Source organism: Tachypleus tridentatus, chromosome 13 (genome assembly GCF_004210375.1).
Source record: "Tachypleus tridentatus isolate NWPU-2018 chromosome 13, ASM421037v1, whole genome shotgun sequence".
Classification (NCBI taxonomy): Eukaryota; Metazoa; Arthropoda; class Merostomata; order Xiphosura; family Limulidae; genus Tachypleus; species Tachypleus tridentatus.
In genome coordinates, this window is record NC_134837.1 from 57,002,535 (window position 1) to 57,020,015 (window position 17,481).

General features: G+C 34.3%; 1 protein-coding gene and 1 long non-coding RNA gene across 3 annotated transcripts in view; one reads left to right on the forward strand and one right to left on the reverse strand.

Moving 5' to 3' along the window:
* Nucleotides 1-17,481, forward strand: part of LOC143237425 (RNA-binding protein Musashi homolog Rbp6-like) — a 229,476-nt gene that overhangs the window by 62,025 nt on the left and 149,970 nt on the right. For both annotated transcript variants that reach the window (XM_076476664.1, XM_076476665.1), the window contains one exon: nucleotides 12,483-12,575. In XM_076476664.1, coding sequence (XP_076332779.1) covers nucleotides 12,483-12,575 — 93 coding nt within the window. The remainder of the gene's footprint in view (nucleotides 1-12,482; nucleotides 12,576-17,481) is intronic.
* Nucleotides 1-17,481, reverse strand: part of LOC143237426 (uncharacterized) — a 44,080-nt gene that overhangs the window by 3,588 nt on the left and 23,011 nt on the right. The gene's annotated exons all lie outside the window — the stretch shown is intronic.

The following is a 17,481-nucleotide window of genomic DNA, read 5'->3' on the forward strand; positions in this document are numbered from 1 at the left end:
TAAGAAAATAAAGTACTGCCATTTAGGGGGAAGTAAGTTGAAAACCTTCCTCTTGAAGTTGAAATTCCAGCCCCCAATATGATAGAAAGGCAATACTTAATTAAAATTAATTGCTTTATTTCAAAACTATATTATCTGTGGAATAAAAAAGTGTTGTTGTATTGTGGAATTCATAATGTAAGGACTGTTAAGCTAATTTTATATAACATTAAATTTGAAACTTTAGATATAAATGTATAAACCTTAAATTTAAACTGAATAAAAGATAGAATTAAAATAAACAATAGTTAGTTAAAATACACTTCTCATATTCTCTAAAATCAGCAGGAAGGAAAGTCACTGTTGAAACAAAACTTCTTGTCAGAAAGCTCCACATGTACATATTATTTTACTGGTTCTGCAATTATGGTTCTTATACGTAAAAGTATGTAAGTCGTGTGGATGACTTCATTGACTATCAAATTCAAGAGTATTCAGCTGTGTTAGAAAGTTTTAAAATTGATATTAAAGTAACATTGCTTGTTTTCCTGTTTCAGTTGTTTGCTTATTGAAACTTGCAGCAAAATAGCGAGCTGGTTTTTAATTGAAAATACACTAATAATTCTTGCTTTTGTGTAATATTAATACGTTTTGAATGAAACAGTCCCTTCATATGAAAATTACTTATTTTATCTTATTTAATATTGAATAACATACACTGACTACAGCGTAGTCATTGGGTATTCATTTCCAAAATGAAGGAAACATGTCAGGGACGTATATCCAATGAAGTTTTTATGATGTTGCTGTTCTTTCAGTGAAACCTGGATATTCAAGTAACAAACATTCTATTAAAAAGACTTTTTTGTTATGTATTTCTTTAGAGTTAGGTAAATACCACGTTGTAAAAGTTTGAATAAACGTTTAAAATGTTGATGGAATTGTCCCTAAAGAGATATTCTTGCAGTTTAATGGTAAATTGTAAGAGCAAACAATGGACGTTAGTATGTGTTCAATATTAGCTCCGATCATTTGCTTTCACGTGCAAACTTGGTTAGATTGTTCTCCAGAATTGAAACAACTTCGTTACAAGTGTTACGATTGTTTGCTTGTTTGTTTTGAATTTCGCGCAAAGCTACTCGAGGGCTATCTGCGCTAGCCGTCCTTAATTTAACACTGTAAGACTAGAGGGAAGGCAGCTAGTCATTACCACCCACCGCCAACTCTTGGGCTACTCTTTAACCAACGAATAGTGGGGTTAACCGTCACATTATAACGCCCCCACGGCTGAAAGGTCGAGCATGTTTGGTGCGACCGGGATTCGAACCCGCGACCCTCGGATTACGAGTCGAACGCCTTAACACGCTTGGCCATGCCGGACCCAAGTGTTACGAAGATAATATTTTTGCGTCATTCAAACAATAACAACAACTCGTAAAATTTCTAGGCTATATGAATGGTAAGCATGCAAAAATAAACGTTACTTGTGAGCGCCAACACACTTTGAGAGATTTGCTCGACATCATTTCAAAGAAAATTTAATAAAATTTTTCGTACTTCGTATTTGTGGTATTATCAATACCACTGAGCTTTTCTTATAATAATAATACAAATTGAAATTGGGGAACAGGAATTGTTTTCTAAGATGATTTGTTGAACTCACTACTAAGAAAATGAAGAAACTTTTCTAGTCATACAGTCATGGATTTTGACGTATACTAGTGTTTACTCTGTTCATACCAAGAGAAATTGATTACAGTCATGAAAAGAGTCCACAAAGAGTCAAAAACTGTTCTTAGTTAAAGATAGGAGTAGTTTATGAGTTTTGTTGCCCGATATGTGAGAGCGCTCACATCGGCTTCACAACAAGAAGCCTAGAGGTTGAAAGAACATAGTAATGCTAGAAACACAATAATTCGAGTATTTTTCAACACAAACTCAAGAATTATGACGGTTTAGAGCTTTAAAATATTTTTAAAATCATTAAAAGTGTACAGAACCAGATACTTATAAGAATTAAACAGATTCTTCTAATTTGGAAAAAAAGAAACCCGCCAAAAACAACCAACAAACTAGTGCTGAGGTTATATTAATCAGAAAAGGTATTTGAAAGTTATTTGGCTTACGAACATTATAGACATATTTATAGTGAACCACTAGAGAGTGTGAATATAAAATTTGTATCAAGATCTTCGGGGCATAATCAACTGTAAATAACATATATTTAATGAATCTAAGCTGTTACATTATTTCAATAAGACGAATTTTTCGAAAGCTGTTTTAAAATTCTCACTAACTGCTCATTGTAACTTACGTTTGTTGTTTCAGGGGAAAGCTACACAATGGAATATTTGCATCTTTTCACTATAGGAACTGAACCTTAAATTTTAGTGTTACTATAATCTGTTAAGTTCACCGTTGATATACAAGTGGACATTTCGACTCCCTTTAAGTTACTTAATTAATAATTTCTATTTGTTTTTAAATATGGGTACAAAGCTACTCAAGGGCTCTCCAAGTTTGCTCTTACAAATTTGGAACCGAAAGATTTTTGAACTACTCTCTGGTACATGATTTTTGTTTTGACGGTTGTTAGATCTGCTGTTCCACACTCCAGCATATTGACCACTGGACCACGCTTGGCACTATAGTTTTATTAGAGAAAAACGTATTATCAGGTAATGTACAAATAATCTGAAATAGATATTTACTCTGGAATACAGGTTCATAGTCTGGGAGTGGAAGAGGCAGTGCACACTGCAATTTAAATATTTTTAGCATAATTTAAAAATTCATTATTTTATAATTATTACACATTTCTAAGTATTTCGGCTTGGCATGGCCTAGCGCGTAAGGCGTGCGACTCGTAATCCGAGGGTCGCGGGTTCGAGCCCGCGTCGCGCCAAACATGCTCGCCCGTCCAGCCGTGGGGGCGTTATAATGTAACGGTCAATCCCACTATTGGTTGGTAAAAGAGTAGCCCAAGAGTTGTGGGGAGTGGTGATGACTAGCTGCCTTCCCTCTAGTCTAACACTGCTAAATTAGGGACTTAAATACTTGTTGAAGAATCCGCAAGCGATTGCGGCCCTATATTCCTAGATGGAATCTAATGGTGATAACTAACTAACTAAGTATCGCAGTATACTTGAGTAAAGAAGCACATTATGCTAATATAATAATAGATAGGCAAACAAAGATTTGTAAGCAAAAGAAGGAAGACATACCAATCTATCTGTAGATACATGTATTGTATTCAATCATCAATATGTCCCACGCTGGTGCAGGGGTAAGTCTACGGATTTACAACGGTAAAATCAGGGATTGGATTTCCCTCGGTAAACACAGCAGATAGCCTGATGTGGCTTTGCTATAAGAAAACACATGCACTCAACCAGCGATAAAAGTTTGCGTTACATTTATAAATCTTTGCTTCCTACCTATCGTTATCTCAATATAAGCACCTAAAAATAAAATAACAAAAGGTCCAAAGTTTAAATACGCTTTGCACGCAACGAACGGCTTGTGCACTAAGATAATAAATATTAAAATATTATATAATTTCAGTTATTGGTGATAGTGGGCTTCATGTTTTGTTAATACTTTAGGGAAAGTAAAAAAGAGGTGATACCATTATGGATGGAAAAATAAGTGAAATAGCTACAGATGAAGTCAGTTGATTTTTACACTTCCTGATACCATAACTTTAAAAATTCACTATTTCATAAGTATTATGTTGTCAACTATCTTAATACAGGTACCTAAAAATTGACAATTGTGCCTAAAGTTTTTGGGAATAGTGGATTCGACGCTTTGCTAATACTTTAGGGGAGAGTGTAAAATAGAGTTGATACCATTATGGAAGGAAAAATAAGTGACAACGAAGACAGTTATTTTAACACTTCTTGATACACTAATTTTAAAAATTCACTCTTTCGTAACGTTGCTTTATCAATAGTTTGATCAATAAAAAAATCTCAAGATCTTAGTCAGAGATGGCAATTGTCCACAAAGATAGGTGTTTATACACGAAACGTTGTGTACAGAGATATACTTCGTGTATAATCATTCCATGTTTTCACACTTGTGCTTTAAATATAAGTGCAACTTCGTATTCCGCTTAGCCGTTTTGTTCCATTCATGCCCAACTACATAATACAATAACATTATTTAAAGAATTTATCTATTCAAGACATATATCTTTTTCATATATGTATAGTATTCTGTAGATAAAAAATAATGTGTGAGCTTTGTTTCATGTGGCATGCTTCGAATGCAAGAGATCGAGGACACAATCCCGTCCTTATCCCTTCCTTTTTTTTAAAATAAAAAATTATGTTTCAGTGGATACACAATTATAGTACCCGAAATAAAAGTTTATCCCATAGTTAAAGATTAATTGGAATTTGTATCATTATAGATATGACAAAGTCAAAACCGCTCTTATAAATAATACCAGTCACCTGTCATTTAATTTTAATGCAAATAAAGCATGTCATATGAACCGAAATTTAAATGATTTGTCATTTAGTCTACGCTTGTAAGTTAAAAGTTGATAGATGTAGTTTTACATCTTTACAGCTCATAATTTTTCACAGCAATACGGTAATCACAATCAATGATGGTAGTTTAACCCTAAGACTACATTTTTTAAATCTGTCTGTTGATAAGGCTTCAAGTTGTTCTTACACTTTAAGGTTCGGATAGTTAAGGCGCTTGCCTCACAATCTGAGGGTCGATGGTTAAAGTTCTCGTTACACCATACATGATAACCCTGTCAGCCGTGAGGCGTTATATGTGTTGGTCAATCCGACTATTCGATGGTAAAAAAGTAATCCAATAGTTGGCGGTGGGTTATGATAATTAGTCGCTTTCTCTCTAGTCCTAAACTGCTAAATTAGAAATAGGTAGTACAAACAGCCCTCGTGTAGCTTTGTACGAAATTCGAAATAAACGAACAAACTTTCCAAGGCATATTTAGTGGCTTGTATCACTAAATGGAATATGACGTGTCTCCCAAGGGCACTCCAGATATGCTCGATGGAACTGAAGTCCGAAGAGTGTGAAGGCTACATCATTCGGTCATTTTCTTTTCATCTAAGGGCGGTTGACCTTATTAGCAAAGCTGCAGTGGGCGTTATTACCAATTAGCTGAAGCGGATAGTTATACCAATATATGACAGTGCATATGGAAGTAAGGTTACTTTACGTGTTTGTGGCTCACTGGATGAGTGCTTAGCGTTATACCATGTGGACTATTTTTTACCTTGCTGTGAACGTAATAATTTAATTGGACATTGGAGTATACAAGCCAGCCTTGTGAAGTCTCATTTCAACCATACTACATACAAACATAGTTTCCAGTTACATGTGATCCAACCTCAGAACCTATTCTCTATGATGGTGGCTAGTCATAATCGACTGTTAATGGCTCAGAGGCCTCCTTGTTCTGGTGTTCAAATAACTGTAGATTTGATTTGGAAACATTTTCACATTCTTCTAATGACAGCTTGAAGTAAGTGGCTGTCTTTTAGTTGACCGAAGTTGCTTCACATTAATGAAAGATTAGACGTCTTTGAGGTCTCATTACGATTCGCGAATATTTTGAAGTACCTTGACTTCTGTGACAGTTAAAAGTGATAACTGAGACAAGATTGCACGAGAGGACTCTCTCTATATATTTTCACAAAAGAGAGGTTGAATACGAACTAGTTATGTGATCGACCGTAAGAATGAACTGAGGGTGATTTTAGAACAATGGTTTTTACCTTGATATAGCTGTAATATTACAAATACTTATTACTCTTTAAATGTTTTTAAATATATAATTTTCTCTACCAGTGGGTTTTCTCGTCACCACTGATTGTTTTGAACATTATTTAAAGTAATAAGCACACAAATTTCAGAATTTATATTTAGTGTAGTCTTTTTGCTTCCCAGGCTGTACAAGTATAGAGCTGAGCTAATGTTAACAAGTCGCTAAATAATGTTCCTATACATGTTAAGTGGTATCTCTTTAATAAGTGAAAAATAAAGGTTCAAATAGTTTGGATTAAGTAGAGAGAACGTGAACATTTTCCCCGTTAAGTTTATAGCTACTAAATAAAAATTTGTCCCCGTTTATTCAATCAACTGAGAAAATATTCTTTGTGGAAATAAGAAAGATGCAGAAACTAATTTTGACATGCATAGCGTTTATTTATGTAATATTTGCAGGTAGAAAAGAAACAAACCAATAACGACCAAAATCAAAATCTAAGGAAGGGAAAGGCAGGTAAAACATTAGTCTGTACAGTGGTCCTTTAAAGGCAGGTAAAACACTAGTCTGTACAGTGGTTCTTTAAAGGCAGGTAAAACACTAGTCTGTACAGTGGTTCTTTAAAGGCAGGTAAAACACTAGTCTGTACAGTGGTTCTTTAAAGGCAGGTAAAACACTAGTCTGTACAGTGGTTCTTTAAAGGCAGGTAAAACACTAGTCTGTACAGTGGTCCTTTAAAGGAAGGTTAAACATTAGTCTGTACAGTGGTCCTTTAAAGGCAGGTTAAACACTAGGCTGTACAGTGGTCCTTTAAAGGCAGGTTAAACATTAGTCTGTACAGTGGTCCTTTAAAGGCAGGTTAAACACTAGACTGTACAGTGGTCCTTTAAAGGAAGGTTAAACATTAGTCTGTACAGTGGTCCTTTAAAGGAAGGTTAAACATTAGTCTGTACAGTGGTCCTTTAAAGGAAGGTTAAACATTAGTCTGTACAGTGGTCCTTTAAAGGCAGGTAAAACACTAGTCTGTACAGTGGTCCTTTAAAGGCAGGTAAAACACTAGTCTGTACAGTGGTCCTTCAAATGTGATATAGATAATCAGTTTACCAGCCTACCAAACTAGTTACGTTGTGGATAAGATTTTATATATACGTGAATAAATGCATTTTAGGCTATAGGGTTTGACGTCGGTTTAGGTAGCAGAGTAGAAGTACATAACGTGAAAACGTTTTCATGAGAATTACTGTTTTTGTCCAGGGATTAATACTTACCGGATATATATGAGTGTGTGTGTGAGAGAGACAGAAAGAGAGAGAGAGGTGTTTGATTTTTTAAACTTAAGGTAATTATTTTACACGTTCATACTCAGGACTACATGCATAATACTATAAAGAGGAATACATAATTGCCGTCCATGTTAAAAGATGACGCAACTTATTTATAATTTATTACGTTTAACGACATAAAATGTAATAACTATCTCCATCATCTAGAAATTTGCATTAAATATGATAGAGACACCGAAAACTACATGATAATTCATGCTTGAAACATGTTTTTATGAATTTGATGATCAAGCTTTTTTTATTGCTGTAACTTCTTTTCACGCTCTATTAATCTATGTCTATACCGTAATCGATTTTCAGACCTGGCACAGCTACAGTGCAAGACTTTGATAAGCTAATGTTCTTCATCACAGTATTTCTTAAAATCGTATGTAATTTTTTTCTTTTATTATTTTGTATAACGGTTGGCCAAGCATACACTTAAGAACGAGTGCTTGTTAATAACACAGCGTACAAAAGCAGTTGTACACAAGTTAAGACGTTGTAGTACCGATCCTAAAATACAGTATAGCCTTATATCGTTAAGTTCATGTTCTCTGTTGTAAATAATATATGTTATATAGTTTAAATATCAATAAAATTATTTTGTTAAATCAGTTTTTTTTTTATTTCAGTTCCAAACCATAAAGAGAAATACTCAAAATATATTTATTTTTCCTAATAATACTAAGTCGCTGTTATAATTAATAAGCCAGTGTTAACACGGTTACTCCTACAGTTCTATATACATTCATATATTCTTTACGGAGATTAACAAAGAGTAACATCCAAAACTATAATTTTCTTCTCAAACTTTGATCGGTTTTATATTAGTGAATAATCTGAGGTTAATGTTAATTTCATTCAGCAACGAATGGACCATGTAACTGATAATAAATTACAGCATGTTTCCTTAAAAAGTATGGACCAGAAGGTAATCTGTAAGTCCATACAGATTAAGAAATACAAAGTAAAGTAACAATATTAGAAAAAAAATTACTGTTTCGTAATAACAAAACCACCCTAACCTTCTTCCAATAAAGAAATGTAACTTTAGAACTTGAAGGGCAAAAATTCTTTAAGACAAAATATGTTTATAATTTCAAATCTAAATGTGTTGTTCATATTTTTAAGGGTACGGTTTTTGAAAGTTTTTGAATTGAAGTAACGTAAGACTTGGACTGAATCTCCATCAGCATTATATCAGATATCCTGAAAACGCTCCTGTTTCTTTCTCCATCAGTATCATATCAGATATCCTGAAAACGCTCCTGTTTCTTTCTCCATCAGTATCATATCAGATATCCTGAAAACGCTTCTGTTCCCTGTTAGGGAATGTTTTTCTGGTCATTTTATTGTTTAATTTGATCTTAATGGATTTCTTTAAGTGAAAGGAGCAACTTTTGTTTTGATCATTTTTTTGCATCTTTAGCTTTCAGTGAAATACGTTATGAGACGAACCTTTGGAAAACAAAAGAGTTGAAAGTTAAAGATTATTTGGTGTATATTCGTATGCAACACAGGTTAAACCAAATAAGTGGAACTTTATGAAAACTTCTATTTTCGTGAAATGCGATTTGTTGATCTTTATTAAGGTGACGAGAGGAAAACTCGTGCTTTCCGTGAATGTTTTTTTTTATTGTGGTATTTTGTGTTTGAATACACTAAGGTTATAAAATATAGAGGAAGTCGTGTGCATTTAAAGTAGTTGAAACATTTAAGTGTCCTAGTATAATGCTTACGTATAAGGCTAACTGTGTAAAGTTTTGAACAAATCTGATGGCCAGCAGGGTGTTTCAGTGACTTCAAGGTTAAACCTATTACACAACACGTGATAACTACCAACCCCTTCTAGTACAAAAAACGATACTTTAAACCGAATGGTGTGATCAAATATGACAAACTGATCGCCTTGATTGACGCTTTCAAAACTTTGGTATTTGGAACTAGTATTAAATCTCAGTAATGTGACGGTACAGATAAATATTTTAGGTGTTTATAAACAAATGAACATAAACATGTCACTATTACCTGAGATGGGGCTCAAAAAAGGATAGATTCATTCTGTAAATATCTATCTTTTTGCAGTTTATAATGATATTTACACTCACCACTTTCTTATGTATAGGACACTAACTGTATTTCCTTACTTCTAATTTCATTTTTCATACTTTAATAATGTTTAAAGTGCTTTCCACGCACACACATACGCTACTATTTTAGATATGTAGATAATTTTTATGGTTTAAATTATTATATATTAGTATAAAAAAAACACGATTAAACCTTATAACCAAACGCTTTCAAAAGACGGACCTTTCTTCTTCAGGATGAGTTTGGTTTTTGGAATTTCGCACAAAGCTACTCGAGGGCTATCTGTGCTAGCCGTCCCTAATTTAGCACTGTAAGACTAGAGGGAAGGCAGCTAGTCATCACCACCCACCGCCAACTCTTGGGCTACTCTTTTACCAACGAATAGTGGGATTAACCGACACATTATAACGCCCCCACGGCTGGGTGGGCGAGCATGTTTGTCGCGACTCGGGCGCGAACCCGCGACCCTCAGATTACGAAGCGCACGCCTTAACGTGCTAGGCCATGCCAGGCCCCTTTTCTTGAGGAACAAACAGTAGTTTATAATGTTTTCTTTACTAATTATTATACACTTCGTGTACTAAGTTAATTTATTTTAAAACATATTTAAGTAGTCAGCTTCTGATTTCGTAAACTTTCCCCATTGAATAGCTAAATTGGTTAATAAATAAACTCTGAGAAAAATATTATAGGTTTAAATTATATTACTTACACATAGATGAGTGATTATAATTTGTCAAAATTAAAAACAATTTTCCCTTTTTGTACGCACGTTATACCTTTATCAGTTGTAATATTTTGTACAGTTATTTTTAATCGTACATACTGATATGTAGAAGCATTTTTAAATTAACGTACAACATTTGTCAGTTATTACACAATGGCTTCTGTTTGCCTTAGAATGGTTACATTCATGAACATGTCAGGAAATGGTTGGAAAATTAGTAGCAATAAAACTTACGTAGAGAAAAGTGTTAACATTTCTCTTTAAAAATGTTTTTATACATTTTGCTTTACGAAATTATTAATTAATAAATATTTTATAGATTTAAACCATTTTCTTTAATGTGTGTCTTCATGACATTGTCTAGCAGCGCGAAGGAATTAGGCTTGTAAAACTTTCATAATCAACTAGAACTAGAAATGTGGCCCATTTAAGTGTTGTCCTTCAAAACGCCCTTAACGATACGGTGGATTAAATACATTTATCATGTGAAAAATAGAAATTGGATTTTATAATTACTAATTGTGAAGAAAATGATCATCTAGTCTCATTTTCTTTACAATTTTAGGAAATATAATTATATACGTAGATATATCTAACTAAATTGATAAATGATTCGAGTTTCTCAATACGCAAACACCTTCATAAAAACAGAAATGTCATTTGGGTAACTAGTGAGAACAGAAATACGAAGTATTGAGAAAATAGTTGGATATTTTTTGTTCCATTATATTCAGAATTATATGATGTATAATACTAAAATAATCAATACTTTATCGATTGCCTACCAAGTTACCTATACTTTTTATTTCTTTTTATTACGAACAAATTTACACACGAATTTATATGTATATTATTAGTAGAAAACATGAATAATAATCTTATTTTCTACAATTATGATATAATTGTCTCACTTCGATGGGGTTACCGAGCTAATCGCTGAAGCTTTAACATCAATTTCATTCGAATGTATTTGCTACACGATACTGTGCAGCAGATAGCTCGATGTGGCTTTGCTATAAGAAATCTCACACACACATAAGATACTGTATGTTGTATATACTATGTGTAAGCCTTAGGCTTATAAAAAACAGTCAGAAGCACCTATCGTCTAGAAGACTAATAATTATAAAAACCAGTCAGACACACCCATCGCATACTGTGCTTAGAAGACTAATAATAATTATACAAATCAATCAGACACACCCATCGCATACTGTGCTTAGAAGACTAATAATAATTATACAAATCAATCAGACACACCCATCGCATACTGTGCTTAGAAGACTAATAATAATTATATAAACCAGTCAGACACACCCATCGCATACTGTGCATAGAAGACTAATAATAATTATACAAACCAGTCAGGTACACCCATCGCATACTGTGCTTAGAAGACTAATAATAATTATATAAACCAGTCAGGTACACCCATCGCATACTGTGCTTAGAAGACTAATAATAATTATATAAACCAGTCAGGTACACCCATTGCATACTGTGCATAGAAGACTAATAATAATTATACAAATCAATCAGACACACCCATCGCATACTGTGCTTGGAAAACTAATAATAATTATATAAACCAGTCAGGTACACCCATCGCATTCTGTGCTTAGAAGACTAATAATAATTATATAAACCAGTCAGGCACACCCATCGCCCAGAAGACAAACAATTATCGATAGAAATAATATTTTTCACCAAATGAATTTATTCGATTTAAGAAGCGTGTACTTATTAGTAAAAAAGTAGTTCAAGAGTTGGCGGTGGGTGGTGATGACTCGTTACCTTCCCTCTAATCTTACACTGCTAAATTAGAGACGGATAGCGTAGATAGTCCTCGTGTAGCTTTGCGCAAAATTCTAAAACAATAAGATTGTAGATGTTATTTATTAACAAAGAAAATTTTCTTTTGATAATTATAACATTGACATTTTTTGTTTAGTGTTAGTACAGTTGTATAAGTTGTTTGGTGGGTCGAACGAGGTGTCGGGTTCTTTTCTATTTGCGATGTTAAGAGACTGATAAAGTTGGGCCTACCAAATACATAATGGTGGTAAAAACCCACATAAAAATGGGTAGTCATTATTACGATATCAAAATTGTCCATATTTGGCTCTAAAGCAACATACTGCTTGAAGGCGTTGGCTTGGTTTTAAACCCACTTGGAAATATTACAAGAGTTTTAGTTTTGTTGGTTGCGAGTTTCCTCTAAAATATAAGCTACATCGACTGTGAGTTCTACCTAAACTAAAATAAAACAACTTGATTTATTTCAAAGTTACTAGAACTAAATTGATGAAGAATCAACTTTAATAATTTGAATATCAGATCGTATATAATTTTTGTCCCAAAGATGACCTTCAGAGATCTTGCTTCAATATAGGAGAGGAGAGTCTGTATATTAATTGCTAAGGAAAATTATATTTAGTCATAAATGGCAAAGGACCATAAAACTGTTTTTTTTTATCTGTTTAGAAAGGAAAGAGTGCAATCAGGAAGTTTTCGTTATTTTGTGTCTGTTTTATCTGTCATGTTATATTACTTTCTATGTTCACTTTTCCGCCATATTAGCTCATAAAAATTTTGTTCTACACAGATGGTGACAAGAACAAAAAAGGTTTTCGTTGGTGGTCTCTCTGCACCAACCACTTTGGAGGACGTAAAAAGTTATTTTCAGCAGTACGGAATGGTAAGTACTTGATTCTTAGGTACCATTAAAATGATTCCATAAAACAGCTAAATTAAGGTTGGGTAACTACTACGTACTGTAAAAGCACCAGAAAATAATTAAACATTAGCTACAAATTATCGGGGGTGCATTATACGTGGCTAAGACTTTAGGTTTTTGATGCATTTGGTTCACTAAAATTGTTTCAAAAGTAACCAGCAATTGGATTGTTTCTTTTGTTAAACACTTTAATGATAAAAAAATAACACGTTATTAAATATACCACTGGCCCAATAGAATAAAGTACCACAACTATTGTTGGAAATCAATTAAAGCTTAAGTAATCTGCAATTAGCAAGCATTTAATTGTAATTAGGGAAATGTTGGTTTACAAAGAAAGCCGAAGTTAATATTTTATAAAAGTTGAAATTCTAAACATTGAAAAATTTTAGAAAATGTTTTTGATTTTATTTTGAGATTTTCAAACTGAACAGTACCTCATGGAACACGTGACCTCAACAAGACACCGAGATTCAGGCCTTTCCTTCTTTAATTTACAACTGCTGATTAAAGAAGGATAACTAGTAAGCAACTTTCGCCACTTTACCATTACCAAAATTGGATCGAGTAGCAGGATTGGTTGTAATTTTTATAATAGCTGAAACTGTGGCATATCGCGGTACGAACCTTGGACCCCTCTATCTGCAGCCCGTCATTAAACCACGTTCGACTCATTTTATTACGTAAGATAAATAACATGACGTAAATTAGAGAGTGTTTAAAACATTTATGTAAAGTCCCACAAGGAACGCCACTCGTTCAACTTTTTTATTTCTGTAACTTGGTTTTGTGTGCTTAAAACAATCTCTATTTGGTTTTCACTAAGAGGGTGAAATAACTTACCACCTCAAGCGTATTTCTTGGGCTTTATTTACAGCAAGGATAGTTCAAGCGAAATACGAGAAATTAATCGTATGGTAAAGGCATAGAATTAACAGACGCTAATAAAAAGTTATATTTGGATAAAGTATTGTTACAGTACGTTCTAACGTTGTGCATGTAACGGTAAGGAATTATCATATTTCTTTTATAATGTTTTTACAGGTTATTTTCTCTTTCACACAATTCTAGGCATAAGTTCATAAAATGTATTCACACCTAACGTACAAATAATTTTTTTAACTTGTATAATTCCATAGCTAATCGATTAAGTAACTGAATATACGAGATAACTAACAATTATGTGGATCACTCACTCAAAATTTCACTAATTTCTCATTAACTATTTCACTGAACTTCGTCAGATTATTAATTTTATAAATGTACCCTGCGTATCTCCAACTTCCACAAAATTTCTTTATCATTACGTCATATGAACTTTCTGGATATTCTGTTTCATTTTGAATTTCACACAAAACTACACGAGGACTAGCAGTGTAAGACTAGAGGAAAGACAACTAGTCATCACCACCCACCGCCAACTCTTGAGCTACTCTTTTACTAACGAATAGTGGGAGTGGCCGTAACATTATAACGCCCCCACTGTTGAAAGTGCGAATATGTTTATTATGACGGGTCCTACGTCAGAAGTATCAGTTCTCACCAAAAGAAACTGCATGATTTATTATAAAAATTTAAAGTTTGCTACTAAATCATATTCGCTAAACATCATATTAGTGATTTAAACGTGCAAGTGCAAACATCTGGTTTACATAGACCTATACAAGTAATAGCCATGCCCCCCGCTAATACAGCGGTATGTCTCCGGATTTACAACGCTAAAATCAAGGGTTCGATTCCCCTCGGTGAGCTGAGCAGATAGCCCGATGTGGCTTTGCTATAAGAAAAACACACAAACACACAGTAATAGCCACTCAACTTATGAGTTAGTAGATAATATAATGGTATAAATTATAAAGATTATTTGAATTATAAATAAGGAATATAACACCCAGAAACAAGATTGGATAGAAATAACGGTAGTTTTTTGTTGCTTTCTTCAGTTGACGGAGATGCAACTGAATATTATACTTGGTATTTTTTCTGAAACAGAACAAGCGTTCTAGAAAAAAGTGCATCTTTCTTCATCAGTGTAAACTGAGATTATAAGTTTTTGTGATAATTTATAGTTATCGCTTCCAATGATTACATTGCGACAATCAACCGAGACTGTTCAATCCCAAATAATAATTTTATAAAAGTAAAACAGAAACTGTTCAGGATAGAATTATTGTTTTGTATTAGAAATTTTAGGACCATATCATTATTTAGTGAGAACTAACCAAAACTATTTATTTACATTTCTCATTTTATATAAAGCAGTGAATATTGAATTGTGCAATCTCACCAATTTGTAACAATAAGTAAATACTTCCCAATCCTAAATCACTACATCGTGAAAATAAACCAGTATTTTCGAGTTCAACAATTTTTCTGCACATAGTAATTGGTTAGAATATTTTTTTTAACCTAACCACGTGTAACCATCTACCGGAATGGTTTAAAGCAAGAGATACTTCATAACATTTTGTATATTCAAACTGAACCAGCTGACTTAAACACGTGTAAATGTTATCAATTCTTACTTAGTCGAGAATTCAGCATCGTTTAAGGAGATCATTCATGAAAGTAAAAGTTGAAATTGCTGTCGTCGTGTGTTTGTTGGACAATAACTTATATTCTAATATAGTCTTCAAAACAAGAAACGCAAAAGGGATATTTTTGTTATTTTAAAGAGAAATATATGTAACAACGTTACAAGCTCAGAGTATGTGATGTAACACGTGTTAAGGCACTGACTGTCAGACCAAAATGACAATAAAAGTTGTGCACTTAGAAAACGGAGAAAAACATCGGATTTTTCGCCAAAACACATGCGTGTCCAATAAATTTGTTTGAGAGACCTACATGTTCTGCAAGTGCAACATGTGCAAAATTCCTATAAAAGTGACGGGTTCTCGGTTTCCATAGCTCAATGTTAAGCAACCGACACGCAATACAGTTACGCCAAGACTGACTGAAGCACAACGCAACAACGCAATTGGTCGCTTGGAAGCAGGCGAATCTCGATCAGATGTTGCCAGAGCTGTGAATGTCCACCCAAGCACCATCACAAGGCTATGAAATCGTCACCAACAACATGGATCAACTCGTGACCGTCCACGATCTGGCAGATCTCATGTGACCACGCCCGCACAAGATCGCAACATCCGGTTACGTCACCTTCGGGATAGGACCACCACTGTGACGTCTACTGCCTCAACCATACCAGGGCTGCGTAGGATTTCCGATCAGACCGTACGCAACCGTCGACGAGATTCTTAGGCCCCATGTGCAACCCATCATGGTGAACGTCAAAGACGTTTTTTCAACATGACAACGCCCGTCCTCACACAGCCCGACTCATCACTGTCTTCTTGAGATACCACAACATCAACGTTCTTCCCTGGCCCTACAGATCACCAGATTTAAACCCCATTGAACATCTTTGGGACGAGTTGGACCGACGTCTGCGACGGCGACAACCTCAACCGCAGACTCTACCTCAGCTTGCAGCAGCTTTGCAGGCTGAGTGGACAGCCATTCCACAGGATGTGATTCGTCATCTCATCGCTTCCATGGGCAGGAGAGGCCAAGCAGTTATTGATGCTCACGGGGGGGCATACTCGTTATTGACGTTGAGTGACGTTAAACTTCACCTAGTGAGCGTGGACTTCGCCTTTGCAGACTTTGGATGTTCAGCAGTGAATGTGCAAAGTTTCACACATGTCATACAGAACTACCCGGAATAAACTTGTTAACAATTTGTCTCATATTTTGCCTTTTGCGTTTCTTTTTTTGAAGAATATATTTCAAATACAAAATTAACTTAACACTACACTGGAAGCGAGAAGTTTATACATTTCTATCAACACAAACATTTATTAACGGGCACAAATTTACGGCTAATGGTATCTAACCCTGAAACTATTCAGTCACTCAACATTTAACCTAGAACGGGAAAAGGGTGTGTAAGACTGATGGAGTGGCGCTCTGACAACTGAAGTTAGAGATCAGTACCGACACTTCAAAACCTAAAGAGATATAAAAAATAAGTTATTCAGCTTTCACACGAATAAAGTCTTTCATAACTGAACTGTGTCAGAGAACACTGGTTGTTTATGCCCCTCCACTCATGCACAATGGTAAAGCCATCTTCTATTGCTCAACATGACACTGTGGTTCTGTGGCTCTTTCTCATGAACTGACGTCGGGCACCATGCGACCGCTCCAGCGCCAGAGCAAGTGATAGCGTGTTAAAATGGTGAAACTTGTGTTTTTTTGCGCCAAGTAGTTAATAAAATGCGCGAATATGATATTAAAATAGGAAATGCTTTTTTATAATAAAATACATTTTACAATTATACTACGAATCTAAAACGTTAATATTTTTAAAATGCTTATTATATGCATAATGTACCACGAAAATTGGTAGTTTCTTTCATATTAGTAGGATTGGAAGTGTGCAAAATATTACAAAAGACAAAGTTGTTAATACGACAGGGCAGTTACAAATAAAATAGATTAACAATATATGCTTTTATAAACTATTTTTTAATGGTATTCAGCAGTTTATCTCAGTAATATATGCATATTTAATTTAGTACTAATACAAGTATTATCAAATAATTAGCTCTACACATTTTATTTAATTAAAATGGATTTGCAAAATGGAAATTGGACACGAGATCTTTACCCTGATGGTGACATTATACTTATGACAAACTTTAGCAGGGTTTCGGTATCAAAAGATTTAAGTTACTTGATTTGGCAGTTGGACATCCCAAAGGGTGTGTCCAGTGGGTCTCAAATTCTCTCCACCTTGAGCCTTCCAGTCAACAGGAGGTCGAGTGTACTTCTGTTAATGTTGTCGGTAATCAGCTGATTC